The sequence below is a fragment of the Notechis scutatus genome, chromosome 5 (assembly GCF_049901735.1).
Source record: "Notechis scutatus isolate UNSWTSFEM ecotype Mainland chromosome 5, rNotScu1.2, whole genome shotgun sequence".
Classification (NCBI taxonomy): Eukaryota; Metazoa; Chordata; class Lepidosauria; order Squamata; family Elapidae; genus Notechis; species Notechis scutatus.
In genome coordinates this window covers 26,018,128-26,039,559 of record NC_142013.1, presented here as the reverse complement: position 1 = coordinate 26,039,559, position 21,432 = coordinate 26,018,128, and the positions used below count along the sequence as shown (strand labels likewise).

At 36.0% G+C, this 21,432-nt stretch overlaps 1 protein-coding gene across 1 annotated transcript; it reads right to left on the bottom strand.

The window, feature by feature from the left end:
- Positions 1–229: 229 nt before the first annotated feature.
- On the bottom strand, positions 230–19,652 carry SERTM1 (serine rich and transmembrane domain containing 1). The gene is made up of 2 exons (XM_087966391.1): positions 19,571–19,652; positions 230–2,851 (listed from the first exon to the last, which is right to left on the bottom strand). The coding sequence occupies exon 2, from the start codon at positions 2,695–2,697 to the stop codon at positions 2,374–2,376; it is 324 nt and encodes a 107-aa protein (XP_087822517.1). The 5' UTR covers positions 2,698–2,851; positions 19,571–19,652; the 3' UTR covers positions 230–2,373.
- Between the last annotated feature and the right edge of the window lie 1,780 nt (positions 19,653–21,432).

Sequence of the window (21,432 nt, the reverse complement as noted above, 5' to 3'; positions counted from 1 at the left end):
GTGGAAGAATACTAATGAAAATATATTCAATGAGTATATATTTTTAAGGCAGAAGAAATATGATTAAATAGATGGAAAGAGAGTAATAAAGAAAAGTTTTGAAAAGATATGAAGTTGATTAGATAAGATAAATATATATATAGAAGTGTGATAATTTGGAATTATCTTCTTTTCAAATAAGATGGTTTATTTGTTTCTTCTAGAAAAGATATTTTATGTTACTACATCCTATGTTTTGTTTGTTTGTGTTAAAAAAAATTAATAAAGTTTGTTTAAAAAAAAAAGAAATTCAAAGCAGTTCAAGAGAAAGGGTACATTGGGGACAGTGAAATGGTATAAGCATAATCTCAAACTGTTCAATGAAAAGTGAAAATGACAGTTAAACAAGTGCAGCTGCACTAACAGTTCTCTAAGGAGTTAGTTGAGCGTAAAGGAACATTTTTTTTAAGCAAAAGACAGAGAACCAAATAACCAAGGTCAAGGCACAGAAAGTTAAATAAAGGGAAAGAAAAGAGTACAAAAACAATAACAATTAATATGTTTAATCTTGCCCAAATGACAGGATAGAACCACCAGACAGAGTATATACTAAAATTTAGGAATACCTGCCAACTAAGTAATAAAACTTTTCAGAACCAGAAAAAAGGGTTTTTTTAAACATTTGTTTTGAAAGCTATCAAATAGCATTTGATTCAGCATGCTGCCTTATACAGAGAATGGCAATAGTTGGCAGTAGTTGGCCTTCAAGGTATTGTATAATTTTAAATTAAAATTGGTTAAACCAGGTTAACCTATTTGCTTTGTCCCTCAGAACTAGATATAGGCAATGTAAGTGGAAGGACAATTAACCTCAACTCAAAATTTGTTGGAAGTTGCATTTTTAAATTATACATCAAATATATTTATTTATTGGGGCCAGGCACCTACATGGGAGAAGGGGGGATTTTAAAAACACAAGAGAATAGCCACAATCGTGTTATGAAAGCCCTGCCCCTTTTAATGTACATTATGTATCTGGCACAGTCTACAGGTAGTTGACTTATGACCATTCATTTAGCAACTGTTTGAAGTTTCAGCAGCGTTGGAAAAAAAAAAGACTTATGACCAATCTTCACACTTACAATTATTGTAGCATAGTGATCAGAATTTGGAAACTTGGCAATTAGCAAACATTTGACAGTTGCAGCATCCCAGGTTCGCTATTTACACCCTTCCCAGCCAGCTTCCAAAAAGCAGAGTCAACTAGATACACTTAATGATTCATTTAAAACTGCAGTAATTCAATTAACAATTGTCAAAAAGGTCATAAAATCAAGTGTGACTCACTTAACAACTGCCTTGCATAGCAACAAATTCTGATCCCAATTGTGGTCATAGGTCAGGGACCACCTAACCTGACATGGTTATAGCCATCATGTTGACTTTTTTTTAATGTCTCTTCCTGCAGAGACCACTGTAGCAAATACCAGTTTTACATTAGGTTAGCTTCCTTTCCCGTCTTTTTTCTTTCTTTCTTTACTGAAAATAAAATTAAATAGATTAGTGAGTGGTGATCATCATAGAACATATTGAAAAGGATATTACGGTATATTGGGAATGCATAATCTAGAAAGTATGTAATTCTACAAATCCAACAAATGCAGTAAGCCTGAAGTGATTAGTACATACATTAATTATAGTTGTTCCACTAAAATATAAATATCAGGCAGTGTAGGGAAAAATTACAGGAACATGATATTAACTAGATTATATATTAGCTTTCTTTCTTTGTTTCACATTTACAGGAAAAGTGTCTTGCTTGTATAGCAGAATGGTCTTGCCATGGAATACAATTAAACATCCTTGAGCTTTGAGATCGGTAAACAGAAGCAGGAAGCCAGATATTCCCACATACAGTTTAAATAGCTGTATCTCCTTTATAGCAGGTGGTAGCACCTTTAACACTTGGATAATCTTGAAATCCTAAGTAGCATTTAACCTGGTTAGTACTTTGATGGGAGATCACCAAAGATCTCAGAATCATAAGCTGGGAAGTTGAAAAAAAATCTTGGAACAAGTCAAAGGCAAACAGTTTTTCTAATATTATTGAGAGAATAACATAGATATAATCCTTATAATTCCTTATAATCACTTAAGGAACATATTGACTTGAGAAAGAATGTACTTTTCATTAGCTTCAGAAGGGGCTGGGGAAAACACTACAAAATTCTCAAACTATAAGAGGCAGAGCTCAGTGTGTGACATTAAGCAGAAAAATTCAGAAATCATCTCTTCTCTAATAGTTTAAATCTTGCATGCCTTAGTCTTCCAACCATTTTCAAGACCTGGAATGAGATGCTATTCCATGCACAATAGATTTCCTTCATTGGCTTCTCATGTTGAAAGGTTTGAAAAAGCTGATCTCTGGGAAGAAATGCTACAGACTTCTAAATTTGTAAAGGAACTCCCAGCATCACTAGTGTATTCTGGATAGGAAGAGCTAGAGGAGATGATGTTTTTCAATCTCTGAAGTGCAATAATTAACAGCAAAAGAAGAAACGCCAAGAGGCTAAGGAAGATTGAAACGTAAACATAGACGTTTGACATGCGATTGGAAGGTGAATCCATGGATGTTGAGAGAGACGTGGGGTACAGCTCCAAAAAAGTTCCATTTTCAATATTTGCTATTAATCCAGATGTGGAGTTGAGTTCTGACATTTTTAAAAAAATATTATTAATATGTGTGATTAGTAACACAATGAAAAGACTTAGTAGTCAAAAATAATTTTCTGTAAAACCTGTGGCATCTTGAGCCATTTCAGTAACGATTAAATCCTTATAGCAGATTTTAACAGGATGTTATGTCCTGGTGCTGTAAAGAGATAAAAATTGAAGGAAACAATGAAGCAATAGCATTTAAATATTAATTTCTGTTGACATTTTCATTCAGTATTATTTTGAAATGATATATTGTTATTATTTAAAAAACAATTTCTATTTCATGTAGGTTAAAATGAAAAAAGGCATGGATATTTTGAATACATATTTTACATTTACAACCATGGAAATAATTTAGTCGATAATAAAGATTGAGAATCTGATCTGTGTATACTGCTGTATATCTTGCAATTAAACACATGGTAAATTAATTTCTATAATGCTATTATTTAGTACTGATCTGGTAATTTTTTTTTGTTAAATATAAATATAGAACTACAAATCAATTAGCACATTTCTTTGAATTTTCTGACATATTTGAGGATTGCCTTTTTGATCAATCAAATGGTAATTCAATATGTAGGTTTATGATTTGAAAGCTACATTATTTATTCTTGTTCCAAGAATAAATGAAAGCAAAGGTTTTGCTCTTCAAATCTTTGTCTACAACTCTCATCATCATATTAGAATGATAGAAATATCATCTCTGGTTAAGAGAGATACTTAAAAGAAAAACAAATGCACATAGAAATGGACAGACCCACTGATCACAAAGACTAAAAGGACCTTATCAAATTAATATCACTTAGAAAACACAAAAAATAACATTGAATGTCTTTTGCTTTGGTATTACCCCAAGCAAGAACTCTTTTTTTCTTTCTTTCCAGAGTTGTTTTCATACAGATAATCTGCATGGAAATAGATGGCTGATCTATAAGCACTAAATGCAGTATAGAACTTTTTTGCTTTTATGTAGAGGGTGTCTTAATCCTCTAAGTGTAAACATTTTAATTTAAGCAAAGGTTTCATATGTAACTGGTCTCTTGCTGCTAAAGTTGGTGAAATGTTGGCTTTCTTTGTGGTCTTTTATAGTTAGGTTTGGGTTGGAGTTTTCATAATGCTTTTCACTGTGTTTTTAATTACACTTCTCTTTGATTGTGTTTTTAATTACACTTCTTTTAAGTACTCTGTACTGGTTTTTAAAAAGCATGTAATGCTTAGCAAGAAGTGACAATAATATGCCAAATTTTCATTGGGCTAATTTTCATTGAAACTATGCATTCAGAGAGACAAAAAAACATTCACTTAAAAACCCTGATTGTTTTGTATGTTTTGGGACTTGAGGAAAGTATAGATTGTAATCTGCTGCTCTTATAGGATAATTTATAATTGATCCTCTCTTAGCAATTGTTTGAACTTATGATGGTGAGTGGTAATTATGACCAGTCCTCATGCTTAATATCGGTTGCAGTGTCCCATTGTCATGTGATCATCATTTGTGACCCTCTTTGTCAGCTTCCTACAAGCAAAATCAGTAGGGAAGCTGGAATAAATGATGGCAACTACATCATTGCTTAATGGCAGTATGGCATTTACTTAACAATGGCAAATAGGACTAAAATTTCTGTGACAAAGTGATGCAATCACATGACATCATGCTTCATGAGCCTGTAACTTAGTAACAGAAATTCCAGTCCTAATTGTGTCATTAACGAAGGACCACCTGTACTGCTCAGGGAAAAGAGAAAATACACTGCAAAACAGAATAGAATAGTAAGATACAAAGTAGAGAAGCAGGGGTGGAATTCTACCAGTTTACACCTATTCGCTAGAACCGGTTAACATTCTAAGCAGTTCAGAGAACCGGTTGTTAGAAGAAATTACTGGCCTAATCCTGTAAGGAAGGCAGGAAGGAAACATTCTGGTGTTGCTTACAGAAACTGCTTCTCTGTTAACCCTTATTATGTTCTTGGCAGGACTAGACTTTCTCTCTCAGGAACGTCTCTGGAGTTTTTTTCCCCTCCTTTGCTGGTACTTTGCTTGTGTGGAGTTACCATTCAAAGTTACAATGGCACTGAAAAAAGTGATTTATGACCCTTTTTCACACTTACGACTGTTGCAGCATCCCCACAGTCATGAAAGGCCAGGCGAGGACATGCGTGCCTCGATGTGAGTAATATTGAGTTGGCCACACCCAGCCAGTAACATGACCACCAAGCCATGTCCACCCAGTCACATGACCACCAAGCCACACATACCACCTAAGCCACACCCACAGAACCGGTTGTTAAAAAATTTGAATCCCACCCCTGTAGAGAAGTGTTACTGGAGGCAATGCAAAAGACCATTTAGCATTGTATGGATATAGTTGGGGAGTAAATCTGAAATTCCACTCCATCATTACTCTGCCACTCTAAAATGTTGTTGCTAGTGAGGTGCTAGGTAATATTATTTATATTCACCCAGGCCTGTTACTATATTTATATGTTTATTTTAAGTATGCACATTTGCCTAGGAACATTTTAATTTCTCTGGCTGCTGCTTTTATTATTTATTTGATAGCATTATTTTAATTACTGTTAATTATTCAAACAAAGCAATATTTGATTTTAATGTACTGTAAGTTGAAAGATCTGGGCCTATTTCACAGTGAAGAAACAAAACTGAAAGAAGACTATGATCTCTTTTCAAATACCGGAAGAATGTAAACACAAAAGAAAATTAAGACTTCAGAGTATAATATAGGGAATGATTTATTCGACAGATTGCAGCTGAATGTTAGAAAAAACTTCCTAATAGCAAACAGTAGTTTGAGCTAAAGGCAGTTGATTATCTAAGACAGCAGGCATGGGAAACACTGCATTTGGAAAGTAATATGATATCAGTGATTTACCATATGGAATTCTGGATCGGCTGGAGCATGCCCCATCATCTCTGTATCTCTTATTATCTGTTTATCCAAAATAGTTTTCCTTGTGTTGTACTATTTTATTTATTTTTTATTTATTTATTTGATTTGCCAATTGTTTACAAGATAATAAGTATAAGTGTATACATAGTTGTGAATACATGAAATGGGTACATATAAGAAAAATAAAAGAAGAATAAGAGAAACAATAGGACAGGGACAGTAGGCACGTTGGTGCGCTTATGCACGCCCCCTACAGACCTCTTAGGAAAGGGGTGAGGTCAATAGTAGACAGTCTAAGGTTAAAGTTTTTGGGGTTTGGGGAAGAAACTACAGAGTCGGGTAGAGTATTCCAGTCACTCTGGCGGAAAAACAATTTATGCCACCAGATAAAGACCGAATGCACCAATTATCACATTAAACAAAAGGAAAACCTTCTAAGCACCAATTCCACCCGTGCTTTTTACAATTTTGTAAACAACAAACTAAAAGACTCAAGGTCCATCCCACCCTTGATAGGACCTGATGGTAAAGACTGCAACGACAACACCATTAAAGCCAACCTCTTTAACACATTCTTCAGCTCAGTATTTGTAAACAGCAATGGATCATGCCCAGTATTTCCTAGCCGTACCACAGATAACAACAATGATCTAATACATATCGATTTTACTGAAGACAATGTTGAAAAAGCACTACGCAATCTAAAACCATCTCTATCTATTGGACCGGATGGAATATGTGCCTACTTCTTAAAAAAGCTATCCACTGCCATAGCCAAACCTCTAAGCATAATCTTTGAAAAATCTTTCAGAACCAGCTCCTTGCCTAACCTATGGTCACAAGCCACAGTCATCCCCATCTTCAAAAAGGGAGACCCAAGCCTAGTTGAAAATTACAGACCAATCTCCTTATGCTGCGTCACCTGTAAAGTCATGGAATCAATTATTAACCAATCCATCATCCTCCACTTAGAGACAAACAACCTACTCTCCAATAAACAATTTGGTTTCAGAAAAAAAACTATCCTGTAATCTGCAACTCTTACACTGCAAAAACATATGGACGACACAACTCGACCAGGGCAAAGCAATAGACGCAATCTACATAGACTTCTGTAAAGCCTTCGATTCAGTGGTACACGACAAACTACTCCTAAAAATAAAATCCTATGGTATCTCTGGACAACTGAATAACTGGATAGAAGCATTCCTGGCAAACAGACAACAAATGGTCAAAATTGGGAGCGTCCTATCAAATTCTGTACCTGTCAATAGTGGTGTCCCCCAAGGCAGTGTTCTAGGACCAACTCTCTTCATACTCTACATAAATGACCTCTGTGATCATATTAAGAGCAATTGCGTTCTTTTCGCTGATGATGTAAAGCTGTTCAACACCACAGACAATACTGCTACCCTACAAAAAGATCTTGACTATGTATCAGAATGGTCAAACAAATGGCAACTTCAAATCTCAACAAATAAATGCTCTGTCTTACATATTGGCAAAAAAAATCAGAAAATAAAATACAAGCTGAATAGTCAAGATCTTGTTGATGACCCAAGCTCTGTAAAGGACCTTGGAATACTCACCTCTAATGATCTAAGTGCTAGAGCCCACTGCAACTACATAGCCAAAAAGGCATTAAGAGTTGTTAACCTAATTCTACGTAGCTTTTTCTCTGGTAATATCACACTACTAACCAGAGCATACAAAACATTTGCTAGACCAATACTCGAATACAGTTCATCAGTCTGGAACCCACATTACGTATCTGATATTAGCACAATTGAGAAAGTCCAGAAATATTTCACAAGAAGAGTTCTCCACTCCTCTACTCGTTGTAGAATACCTTATGCCACCAGACTTGAAATTCTAGAACTAGGAAACCTTGAATTACGCCGTCTTCGGTCTGACTTAAGCATGGTATATAAAATCATACATTGCAATGTCCTACCTGTCAATGAATACTTCAGCTTCAACCATAACAACACAAGAGCACACAATAGATACAAACTCAAAGTTAACCGCACCAAACTTGATTGCAGGAAATACGACTTCAGCAATAGAGTGGTCAATGTCTGGAATACTCTACCCGACTCTGTAGTTTCTTCCCCAAACCCCAAAAACTTTAACCTTAGACTGTCTACTATTGACCTCACCCCTTTCCTAAGAGGTCTGTAGGGGCGTGCATAAGCGCACCAACGTGCCTACCGTCCCTGTCCTATTGTTTCTCTTATTCTTCTTTTATTTTTCTTATATGTACCCATTTCATGTATTCACAACTATGTATACATTTATACTTATTATCTTGTAAACAATTGGCAAATCAAATAAATAAATAAATAAATAAACATTGACCACTCTATTGCTGAAGTCGTATTTCCTGCAATCAAGTTTGGTGCGGTTAGCTTTGAGTTTGTATCTATTGTGTGCTCTTGTGTTGTTATGGTTGAAGCTGAAGTTGATACTACTTCACATCTACTTGGTAATGTTTTATTTTATTTTATTTTTACACTGATAAATCTTATTCACAAAATATGAAATGAGTTGGCAATGCAATAAAAATAAAGCCTTATTTTGTTTCTAAGTGGCAGCTTTCTCTTTGCAATAACCCAGGAAGCTAACTTAATCATTTACATTCAACCATTCATTGAATTACATATATTTGAATAACTTTATATTAAGGCATAATTGAGCAAACATATTCAAAGAATGCAGGTGAAACTGAACTTTTCATTTAATATATCTTAAGAGGATAAATACCATAGCATTTAAGAGTAAGATATGACCCAGGGAGTCATATCCAAAGGCCAGACAAGGAATAATGGATGGAAACTGAATGACAGATTTAACTTGGAAATAAGGAGAAACTTTCTGACAGTGAAAACAATCAACCAATGGAAGAGCTTGCCCTCGGAAGTTGTGGGAGCGCCATCACTTGAGATTTTGAAGAAGAGATTGGACTGCCATTTGTCAGAAATGGTGTAGGGTCTCCTGCTTGGGCAGGGTGTTGGACTAGATGACCTACAAGGTCCCTTCCAACTCTGATTATCTGTTATCTGTTAAACAGATGAGAATCTGAAATAAGGGTCTGATGGTATCATGTCGCTCTTCTACTACTGCAATAAATTGGATGTTCATTCAGATAACCTTGTCTGCACAGTGACATAAATTCTCTTACATTTTCAGTCTCTATCATTCCTATCTGCATAATTTGATTCTCTCTGTTTATAACAGATAACAGATAATCAGAGTTGGAAAGGACCTTGTAGGTCATCTAGTCCAACCCCCCGCCCAAGCGGGAGACCCTACACCATTTCTGACAAATGGCAATCCAATCTCTGCTTGAAAGACTCAAGTGATGATGCTCCCACAACTTCCAAGGGCAAGCTTTCCATTGGTTGATTGTTCTCACTGTCAGAAAGTTTCTCCTTATTTCCAAGTTAAATCTCTCGTTCAGTTTCCATCCATTATTCCTTGTCTGGCCTACAGGCACTTTAGAAAATAGCTTGACCCCCTCCTCCCTGTGGCAGCCCCTCAAATATTGGAAGACTGCTATCATGTCTCCCCTGGTCCTTCTCTTCACTAGATTACCCATGCTCAGTTCCTGTAACCATTCTTCATATGTTTTAGTCTCGTCCCCTAATCACCCTGGTTGCTCTTCTCTGTACTTTTTCTAGAGTCTCAATGTCTTTTTTATAATGTGGTGACGAAAACTGGATGCAGTACTCTAGGTGTGGTCTTACTAAGGTTTTATAGGGTGGTATTAGTACCTCCCTTGATCTTGATTGTATCCCTCTGTAAATGCAATTTAGGATTGCATTAGCTTTTTTGGCTGCTGCTGCACACTGCTGGCTCATATTTAGCTGGTTGTTCACTCAGACTCCAAGATCCCTCTCACAGTTACTGCTATTGAGCCTGGTTTCACCACCTGTTTCTGTGAAAACACAACTTACAATTTACTGATTTGCAAAGCCTGACCACAAATTGTGTACTGAAATACAATACAGTTTAGGACTTTGCCTGGAAAAGAAGTTTTCAATGCAAGTAATTTGCTATACTATCAAGTCTTGCTCTATCACCTTCCAATTAGGTTCAAACTAAAATCTGATGAATCTAGTGGAGAACTCTATCAGTATTTCTCACATCTACAAAATATTCCAACACTTTTCATTCTTTTTTCTAACTATTAAAACTCCTTAATTGCATTTTGGAGCAAATCTACATTAATACCAAGTAACTTTAGTCCCCCAGAATAAGGTTTTTTAAAACAAACAAACAAATAAACAAATTAAGTAGTGAATCTAGGAACACTCCAAGCAATTAGATCATGTACTGCACAAGACAGGTCCAGTAATCCCAGTGGTGGCATTTCCTCTAAGCAGAGTAGCATGTGTCAATTCAAGGTCTGTAGAGATTCTCATTTTATTCAGGTCATGGTTGTCCCAAAGGTGCTTTTTCAGGAGGCAACTGGACTTTCTTGTTTTGTCTTGTTTTTGTCTTCAAAAGAAAAAAGAAAGTCTACTACTTGTCTCCTGAAAAAGCACCTTTGGGTTGGCTTTTGTTGGCTAATGTTTAGTAGATCCCAAATTACATAGGCTGTTACATCTTTAAATAGTTAATAACAGAGCAGATTTTCCAATGAGGTGGTAGGATCTATTTAATTGGTTATATTTAAAAAAAATCTAGCCAGCCATCTGTTCTGGCATACAACCAAGAACTGAACATTAGTTTAAATGACTCCTTGCAGTCGCTGGTTTGAAAATTACATGAAATAAAATTCCTTGGTTTCTTTCTAACTTATTAAATTCAGAAAGGAACAGTGACTATTTCAGTTTTAACTTCTCTGTATAAGAGAAATTTTTAACTTCTCTGTATAAGAAGTGCCAGTGGCCTGATTGACATTTGCAGAATTTGCACAACAGCGACTATAAAATTATAATTAAGTTTGGAAATTTAGCAAGACAGATAAAGAGAGTCTCTGCGTGAGTTTTGAACAATGTATATATATACCATTTTAGCAATTTTCAAGTATACAGTAAACAAAAGGTATAAAGAGGGCAAATCTCATTACTCCCAGGCAGACTGATCAGTAAACAAGCTTTCTGAGAATGGTATGCTGATGTTCAATATGAGTAAGGCAACAGGTTTATAGTACTGGAAATTCTGGAATAAGCGTTAGAGGTACAAGGGACATTGACTAGTATTTTTCAACTTGGCAACTTTCAGGTATGCTGGCTGGAGAATCCTGGGAACTGAATTCCTCACATCTTAAATTTGCCACGGTATAGGCATATCTTATATGAAATGACTATATTTAAGTGTAGGGAAAATCAATTCATAAATCATAGATTTTTAGATTTTTCTCCCAAATTTTCTGGTAGAATCCCTGTAAGCTGCAATGTTTTATGCTGTAAATATAAAAACATCAGATAACAATTCTCTGGGGCTGGATTTGAATCCCTCGTTATATCACTTTAGTCCCTTTTGTCTTAGACTCACTTAACCCTAAAATTGGCCCAAATGTAATAAAGAAAAATATCTAGTGTAACAAGAGATACTGCATAATACCTCATTCGTATCAAACTCTCTGGATAATTGCATTTATTAGTGCAGAGTACCATTCCAAAAAATTAAAGATAATGGAACTCAACTACACCCTCTATTTTAGAACTGATGATACTTTCAAGTTTAAATATGGAAGCTTCACTTCATATAATAGAAAGCTACAATTCACCATGCACGCAATATACACGCAACTCATTTCCCAACCCACTTCCAGTTTTCATTATTTCTATTTTCAACTAATGAAATTCACTAGGAATGAATGTGCATCATTGTCACTATATGAAACTAATATAAATTCTTCCCTTTTGCTTCCTTTCTTCTTCGTGCCCTATAAGTCTCTTTAACAAATTCTTTTCATATGCTACACTGCATTTGAATATTTATTTCTAACACTGCAAGCAGTGTGGCAGTTTTCAATCACAGCTGAGACAACAATTGACTGAATGATTACATGAGCTGGTCCTGGAATACAAAATGAAAAATAAAACAAAAACCATGCAGCAACATACTTTGGGATAAAAATCTTTTCATTCACTCTAGTTCAAATGAAATGTATAGAACTGTTTCAGCAGAAGACTATGAAAAGCAGTTGGATAATGTTGGAGAAGCAAACCAAATCAAAGCTACTGAGAATACCTACAATTCATCAAAGGTTGGATAAGATACCTTATAGTTACACAAGTTATATTCATATTCATAACTTGTGGCATATTCATATATTATGCAGAAAGATGGGCCTTTTGTCAAACCATAGAATGTTCAGTTTCTGTTATAACACAGGACACTGTTTTCTAAGAGCCTTTAGAAGAGCTGAGTTTACCTATTCTACTGAATAGAATAGTTTGCCTATTCTGCTGTATCTACAATATGTATAGCTCCAGCAGCAAATAACCCAGTGGCATACATCCTGATGAATCCTGAATGCACAAACTTTCAGGGAAGGTTTATCACACATCCTAAAGCAGTGTGTATTAATCTAGCTTCTGATTAAAGGATTAGCAACACACTTTTTAACCATACTTATTTTATTGTTTGATTCTTTTAGCCGCCATTCTCTTGCATCTTTAATCCTTCTGTAAAAATGCAAGTTCCATCTTCTCATACTGCCATATTGCTCTTCCCAAGGTCAGAATATAGACTGTTTCTCCAAGCAGCTTCATTATATACAGTTCCTTCATTTTCCAAAAACTACACTTACCTGCTTAGTTGTGGAGTCCTTCGTGTTCTCTGAACTTGATTATTTGCTTGTAGACATTTCATTATCTGACTAGGTAACATGAAAGCACCAATGACACTACAGTTCTTCCCTGAAGTACATATATTCTGTTTTATTGAAATCTGCCTGTTAAGCAGGGGTTATGCTGATGGCAACAGACATGGGGCTTATTTAGACTGTTCACTACATTTTTAGAAAAGTTATAAATGGTTTACTGCTACAAAACCAGAAACCATTTTATAGTTGTGTTAATTTTTAATATCATTTGGAGACATGTTAATATTAGGTTGAGTTCAGATTTAGAATTTAGAATCTTAACCCCTTAAATTAGAAAGTTAAGATACAGTCTCTTTGTACAGATTCCTGGTGATTTCATTAACATGTCTATATAGTTTTCTTAGTAACAATAGAATGACTTGACATTTTATTTTTGATTTTTTTTCATACAGAAGCTAATCTTCGCCTTGGGATTTTCTAGTTGCCTCTTATCTAAGCATCAACTCAGTCTGGCCCTTATTGGCTTGCTGAGAAAGGCCAAGGACAATTAGATGTCACTTAGCTCAGTTTAATTCCTTGTGATTTGTATGGATGGCTTAAACTGCACTGGACTAACCCTTCACTGATTTCAATGGGTCTCTTTGAAATGATTAAATCAAAATCTAGTATATTAAATTAATAATTATATATTAAATATTACTGAGTGTCCTAAGTAGGTACAAAATGGTTTTAAGTTTAAAAATGTCCACATTAGTCTTCATAAACTCTTTTGTGTTTATAATTTATAACAATCCAATATGGTATTAACTTCCCATACCTAATGTAGCAATAAGCAAAATTTTTGAAACTCAAGATAAGCACATGATAAAAATAAAACATTGGGTAATATTGAGATTAGAAAGGATTTGATACTTGATATTATGAAGTTTCCACAATACTTCAGCATTTTAAGAATTTTGAAATCATCAATCAAAATAGATTATGATTAAAAGTTGTGTTGCTCCTTGTAATACAGCTGTTCTCTGCAGTACTGTGACAGGCAAATCCACTAGCAAGATAGTGCTATGCTGAAAACATGCCCTAACAAATATCATGTTTAATATCCATGATTAGTCATTAATTACCATTCATTTAGTGACTATTTAAAATTATGACAGTACTGAAAAAAGTAACTTTCAACCGCTTTCTTAGTCCTTACATAACACTTACATTACTTCGTCCTAATGTAACACTTATGACTTTTGCAGCTTCTCTGTGTTTGTGTGATTTTGATTTAGGAGCTTGGCAATCGTGCATTTATGATGGTCACAGCATCCTGTGGTCACATGATCGCCATTTGCAACATTCCCAGTCAGCTTCTGTCAAGTCTATAGGGAAGCTGGCAGGAAAGGTTGCAAGTCACCGTCATGTGATGTCTCCTGAATGGCCACAGTGATTCTATTATCAAACATGGCAAAAAAGGTCATGAAATCGGATGCTCACTTAGCAACTGGAAACATTTAACAACTTAAGCTACACCTACACGTCAAGGACTATCTGTAGTAAAGAAGAAAAGTCGATCCCTTTGGACCAGCAACACAAGAATGCATTTTATTTGGGAGTTAGTACACGTGAAAGGAGCTGGCCTTCATGGTCCTTTCCAACTCAATGATTCGGTCTTATTGCAAGCATTGAAACTCTGTTACTCTGAATGTTCAGACTGGCATGGAGTGGTTGTATATAATCCGACACATTCTATTTATTTATTTATTTATTTTATTTGTTTTTTATTTTATTTATTTTTATTTATTTATTTATTTATTTATTTATTTATTTGATTTGCCAATTGTTTACAAGATAATAAGTATAAGTGTATACATAGTTGTGAATACATGAAATGGGTACATATAAGAAAAATAAAAGAAGAATAAGAGAAACAATAGGACAGGGACGGTAGGCACGTTGGTGCGCTTATGCACGCCCCCTACAGACCTCTTAGGAAAGGGGTGAGGTCAATAGTAGACAGTCTAAGGTTAAAGGTTTTGGGGTTTGGGGAAGAAACTACAGAGTCGGGTAGAGTATTCCAGACATTGACCACTCTATTGCTGAAGTCGTATTTCCTGCAATCAAGTTTGGTGCGGTTAACTTTGAGTTTGTATCTATTGTGTGCTCTTGTGTTGTTATGGTTGAAGCTGAAGTATAATGAACATAATGAAGCATTCAGATATCATATTCACCTGTGGCACAAAATGCTTCATAAATAATTCTGGCACCTTCCTAACAGGGACCATAAATTTTTCTCCTGCAGTGTAAAATATAGATATTTTGGATTTATCCAGAAGATTTCTGTGCCAATATATGACATTTAAGGCATTATAAAATTCAATAATGTAACATTTGAAAAGACATATACAAAGGAAAAATATTTAACAGGCACAAAATGCACATTTAATTATGTTGAATATTTAAATAAAAGTACATGTATTTTAAGAAGGCAGCAAAGAAGATAAAATGCCAGGGAAGCTTTTTTATTGAGTTAAACCATTCTTCCATCTAGTCCAGTTCTGATGACACTGAATGCCAGCAGCTCTGCATGATTTCAGAGATGCATTTATCCAGGCTGCCTGGAGACATCAGAAGTTGAACCATGGCCTCTGCTGTGCAGCCCAAAGACACAAATCACACAGTAAAACTAGCTGAAAGCTGAAACAATTCAACAAGCTGAGAAAATGAACTGATCTTCATTTGATGCCAAGAGGCAGGCATTTAAAGAGGGCATTCGATAGCTGTGACACTACTACGACGATGACAACAGCAACAGCAACAACAACAATAACTAGCTTCTTTCCTGCAATAGTGTCGTATTCATTTGGTAAAAATATCCAGAAAAAGCTTCTAAATCATGTAATGATTGGGGCCTGCAGAGAAATATATTAATCTTATAGTTGTACTTGGAATGTAACCAAAATGTCAAAGAATAGCATATGACTAACTTAAATGAGCATCAGAAAATCTCAGCCTAAGCTGAGATTCTTGGTTCTACAGTGTGGAGACCACCTTTATCTTCAATGATACAGATAGATCAATCTTCAAATCAACTCCATTGTTGGCCAAAGTCCCATAATGGGTTCCTTCTCTTATAAAAAGGTTTCTAAATCACCAGACAACAAAAGCAGGAGATCATAAATATCATGTTAACCACCATACTATCTAAATATCTGGAATGCTGAATGTATTATAACTGTAAAGTCTCAAGGGAAAATTGAAATAAGGGGTCTTGGCAGCTTCACAGACTGGGCCTATCTATCTCTATTACCTTTCAAGTCTGCTGGTCCCCCCTACTACCACCAAATTACTCCTGCTTGTAGCCACCAAGATTGATTCAGATTTTGTCTTCCGTTTGTCAGGGCTTTATAACATGCTAAGGCATTATTTCATTAATTATGTTTCCCTGAAAGAAAACACAATAGCTGGCTTTTCATAATATGTTAATTCCACACCATACAAACGTTATGGGTTACATGAAGTGTTCATTCAACCATTAAGTGTCCCCGCTCCAGTTCCAATATTCTGATTCCACCTCTAGCAATGCTCATGGGCCAGCCAGCTATCTACAACTCAGGGCTGACATTGCTTCCTATGATTTCTATGCAACTAAGTATTACCCTCTAGTCATTATACAAACAGCAGCATGGTGGCTCAGTGGTTAAGACAATGGGGTTGTTGGCCTGAAAGCCGGCAGCCCAGGTTTAAGACCCAAGCACCATGCAATGAGGTGAGCTCCTGTCAACTAACTCCAGCTCCTGACAACCTAGCAGTTCAAAAGCATACAAACATGAATAGATAAATAGGTACACATCGCTGGATGGTAACAGTGCTCTGTGATGTCATGCTGGCCACATGACCACAAAAATGTCTTTGGAGAGTGTTGGCTCAATGGCTTTGAAACGGAAATGAACACAGTGCCCTATAGTCAGCAATGACTAGAGGACTAAAATCCGCAGGGACTCCTTTACCTTTATACAAAGTCCCTTAACCATCTTGCTGTTAGCCATTTTTGGAAAACTTTATGAAAATATTTGACAGCTACTTAAGAGAAATGTGTGGCATTTTTGTCATGTTTTTGTTTTTTTACATAGTAACTATGACTGAAAATGTTTACATTTATTATTTGCAAGTTAGCTTAAAATCAGAACAATTGTATACTGATGAAAGAATTGGCTTGTATGGAAGCAGTTTTCCTATTAATACCCATTTATCCTATACCACTTTGTACAATAACAGCCAACAACTGTAAACTGTGTTTATTGCCTGCTATTATCTTTTGACCTTTTAAATCTGGAGAAATTATGGCAGACAAATGCTTTATAGAAAAAGGATGGATGCTTAATTAGACTAATTAGAGCTCTTTATCAAGATCTTATTATGAGGACAATCCCAAATGAGGTTTCAATAGACCAAATCAGCTGTGCGAGAATTTCTGGGAAGCTTTGCTTAGCCACTGTGCAATTCTGCTGAGTATACATAATATACTAAAAGCAGTCTGAGAAGTTATTCTAGAAAACTGAAATAAAAATATTTTCTTTATACAGAATGAAAATGTCATGATCCTTCCTGTCACAATGCAGAGACTATGGTGATACATGTTCCATAAATTCTCTTATTGTTCTTAGAAAACAAGAATCCAGTAATGCTTCTGGCATAATGCAATGAAAACATCTTAAATTATATTCCTTTTTTTTTTAAAGCAGGTCTTTTACTTTTCTCTCCCTTTCTGCCAATTTTCTTCCAAAGTAAGTTGGAAATGCCAGCTGGATTAAATCAAGAAGTTCAGAAGCTATATAAATATATTACAGAAGAAAAAGTGAGCAAGTAGCCAAAACAATAACTTTTGATTATTGCTAGATACTACTATATTAATGCAATGGGAAGTATTTTTAAATATTACTTAGTTGGTTCCTTTTTCAACATGTACATTTTTAATGTAGAAACAGAATCATTTGTGATGTGAAGGCCAGAATCTTCTAATTTATGATGGATTTAAATTGACAAGATTTTAATTTAACAAGTTTAAGAAATGCATTGAAAGTATTTTTCAGTGCTGCAGTAGGCTAATCTCAAATGTTTCCCAAAGTATTTTTGATCTTGCAATCTGTTATGCATTATAATTATAACAAGGTATCCACAGTCACTATCAATTTCAATCTAATTATATTTGAGCTTAAAGAACAAATATTGTTTAGGATAAAGCAAGGAGAACTTTGAATATACCTTTTTATTAGGGTTGTAAATATTACCTGATACTTTAAGTTTGGGGAAGATTTTTTATCTAGTTTCATTGTCAAAAATGCTGATAATTAGAGAATTAGATAACTTAGAGAGAATGACAAAATCTGGCCTAAAAGCATAAATATCCAAATGCTTTTTGCACTTTAAGCAATATCACTTACGTTATGATCTGCTGTCAAAACAACAAGCTGATTTATATAATGTGATATAATTTATATAACTCTCTAAAATGTGATTAGATCAATGTAAAAATGCTGAATAAAACAACTGTTCCATTCCGCTGCAACTGTTTTCAGAGTTCACACTCTCCACTCTATGTAAGTACATGAAGCATGTTGAAGAAACTTAAATGAGGTAAAAATATTGTTTCAAAATTCATCATATTTTTCTTTCCGAGTTCTTTTTAACTACCCTAGTGTACCCGTAATTACATAACTGAAAATAAAAATGAACACTTTATATTTTAATATTGATCTTTATGCTTTTAACTATTACAATTAAGGCTCCCTGTAAGAGAAGTTCACACATCTATATTCAACATTGTATAACTGCAGGATCGTGTTGTGACACTATTAATGCTCATGTGTGAAACAACCTTCACAAGTCAAGGATGACCTAATTTATTTATGAATCACCTAACAAAATCTCCAGCAGTTAAATATAAGGCAGTTCATGCTGCTACCAAATGAAGTTTTTCTAATCTAATTTTATATATATCTGCTTCAAAATAGGTGCAGCTAAGTGTAAGGATGCCAAATCTTAGGTATGAGATTGCAGGATTTCAGTGTAAGGACTGTACATTCCAATACATTTTTAAAAGAAGAAGTAGACATTTCCACCTAGATGAGCATAGGATGCAACTGCAAATGATGTATATCTCTTTCAACACATGAAAGTAAACAACAGACTCCAAAAACTAAACACTTCACTCATCTTTTTTTTTTTAAAAAAAAAAAAGGCATACTAATGAATGTGTGGCTTCTGAGAAACCAAGACAGACCAGCTCTAAACTGCATACTGAGTTTTGAAATGAAATGGCTATAATATTAACAGATATACTGCCCAATCTGTTTAGCTACTGCAAGCAATTCATTTGGTGATAAATTGGTCATGCTGTGGAAAACAATTCTGATGCTTTGGAATTGCTGGTACATGTGTGTGAGAGAGACAGATGGCAATGGAGAATCGTCTGTATTTCCACACCACCACATGTTGTGCATATTGCAGTTGGTACAAAAATCCCTGGCAGAACTCTTTGCCCTCTAGACATCAACCAGAGGGCAAATTGTATGGCTGCCGTCTCTGGAGCTTGGCTTTTTTGGACGCAGATGCTGCCCTGAACTAGACTGACAGGTAACATCAAAATGACTACCTGGATCAATATGCTAGTGGGCTTTTGAAGGTGTGTGAAAAAGATGGGCAATAGCGGGATTTCAAATCCTACTAAATATGGCAAAGCCAATACTCTATATTGCTTTTATTTGGGGGGAGGGGGGAAACCCAGGGGATGGAGACAAAACGAAATAATTCCTTTCCCATCGTCTTCACGCCGAATTAGGAATCAATTCCTTCGCTGAACATTCCGGAGGATTATTATTATTTTTTTGCGAAGTAAGTATAAAATAGCATCCAAGGGCTTCACGGATGTATTTCCTATCCCGGTTGCACTTGAGAATAAGTTCCAAGGAAGAAAACAGTGAATTCTATCAGAGTCCCGCGCTGGGTGGAGAAATGCTGTGGAATTGCTAGCCGGTTTTCTCGGCCACCCCGGGAAGCGACGGCGATTGAGAAAAAAAAGATGCTGTCGGGGGGTCGTTGGTTCCCAAGACCTTTTTTCCCCAAGCCCGCCCCGCAACGCCTGTTCAGGGGAAGGGAAGGGAAGGGAGAAAAGGAAGGGGCCACTCCCCACTGACCTGGCGGCAGGGACCCTCTCGCGCTTCCTTCAGGACGGAGCTCGGCTTCCCGGAGAGGCACCAACACGCTCGGGGAGCCGAACCTGCCAAAGCCGGAGGGGCGGGGCGGGGCGGGGCGGGTGGAGCGATACCGCCGCTGTCCATCCAATCAGCCGCCTGCGCCAGCCTCGACCAGCTCGGGAATGGCGAGCCCAGCCCAGAGCTGCGGGGCGCCGATTGCTTTCCTTCCCACGTTTCCTTTAGGCTCCGCATAGGAAGGTGACCTGGAGCCTTGGAAGTAGTGGTCAGCTTTGCGCTGCTTGGGGTTTTGAACCCGGGCTTCTTCATACAGACTGCCCCCGACCGCCAATTTGTAGAAAATCCTCCGAGCGAATGTTGATGAATTCAGAATATTCCTGGAGAAAACTGGAAACTCACTTTCTTCATCCTAGACCTGAAGTTAACGGGGTGGGGGGGGTGGGGGGTGGGGGGAAAGCCAGCAAGAAAATTTAAGATTTCAAACCTAAGAATATTAATAATAATAATTTAAATAATTTAATGAAGACCAACACCAGCTGAACTGACAGCTCTGGTTTCACATTGTTGGGTATATTATAATGTATATGTAACTCATTTTATTTAAGGAGAGGACTCCAGAAATGTTGCACACAACTTTTGTTTTGTATATAATAAGTCACGACAAAGTGTGTGAATATTATATATGATGTAAAATAATATAATGAACAGATTCATTTTCACTCTCGCCCTTGGATTCCAGATGTGAAAGATGAGATAATAGTATGTCAGTGGTAATGCATTCTGATACTGTCAGAATGCAATCAAATCCAGAATTTTTTAAAAGGCAGTGTAAATTTTTTAAAAACATGCAGAAAAGATCAATCAAAATAATGGGGTGAGGAAATATTACACTCAACAGCCCAGGGATTTGTACACCAGAACAGAAGAATATAAATGCAAAGGTCAAGGGGCTAGTCTTGAATTTTGAATGAAAAGAAAAATGGGGGAAAGTGAATGGGGACAGCTCAATGGTATCCACCAAATGTAGAATATATTAGTTTGAGGAGAGCCATACTAAATATTGTATACTGAGGTAAAGTGTGACACCCTAGTGAATCTTAATGGCAATGTGTTCCAAACAGACTCCTACCCCACTTTCCAACTTCTTTATGCAATGTGTCATTAGTTTATAGATTTCCTGCCACAAGATATGTTAGAATGATCACTAGTTTATAGTTTTAAAGGCAATTAGAAATAAATCAAAGAAGGGTTGTTGTTTTTCTAATACAGGAGAATATTTGTGGCTCAGGGTAGAAATGAGGGCTCCTTGATGCTCTCTGAGGTTGGTTGTTTTCTTGCAGACATTTCATTACCCAAACTAGGTAACATCATCAGTGCTAGTGCTAGTACAGTGCTAGTACAGATTGTGTTTATTTGTTTTATATACCACCACATTAGAAGTATCAGAACTGAACCACGTGGCACTCCATTTGATAATTCTGTTCAAACTGAAGATACAGTGATAGAGATTCTTTCAGTAGAGTTTCTGAACCAGTCATGTATCCACTGAATTATCATTCCATTCACCTCACATCTTGTTGCTTGTTAATCTGACTGAATCTGCAACTGCTATGCAGAAACAAGATAAATTGGGTCCACAGCACCCCCACATTCTATTAAGGGAGGTATTTACTTAAAAAAAGAAATTGTTCTTTGACATACTTTGTTTTAGAAATGTTCATAATGAGTTGAATGAATTAAATTGCATTTTAAAAAATGCTTTTAAATTAAATTGTGTCAGCGTGAGACTGACTTGTCTGTATTCACAGAATCTTCCCTCTCCTCACCTTTTGAAAACAGGGATA

What these genes read in the sequence shown, in the direction of transcription:
- SERTM1 (XM_087966391.1), bottom strand. Translation starts at nt 2,697, where the DNA reads ATGTCAGAACTCAACTCCACATCTGGATTAATAGCAAATATTGAAAAT.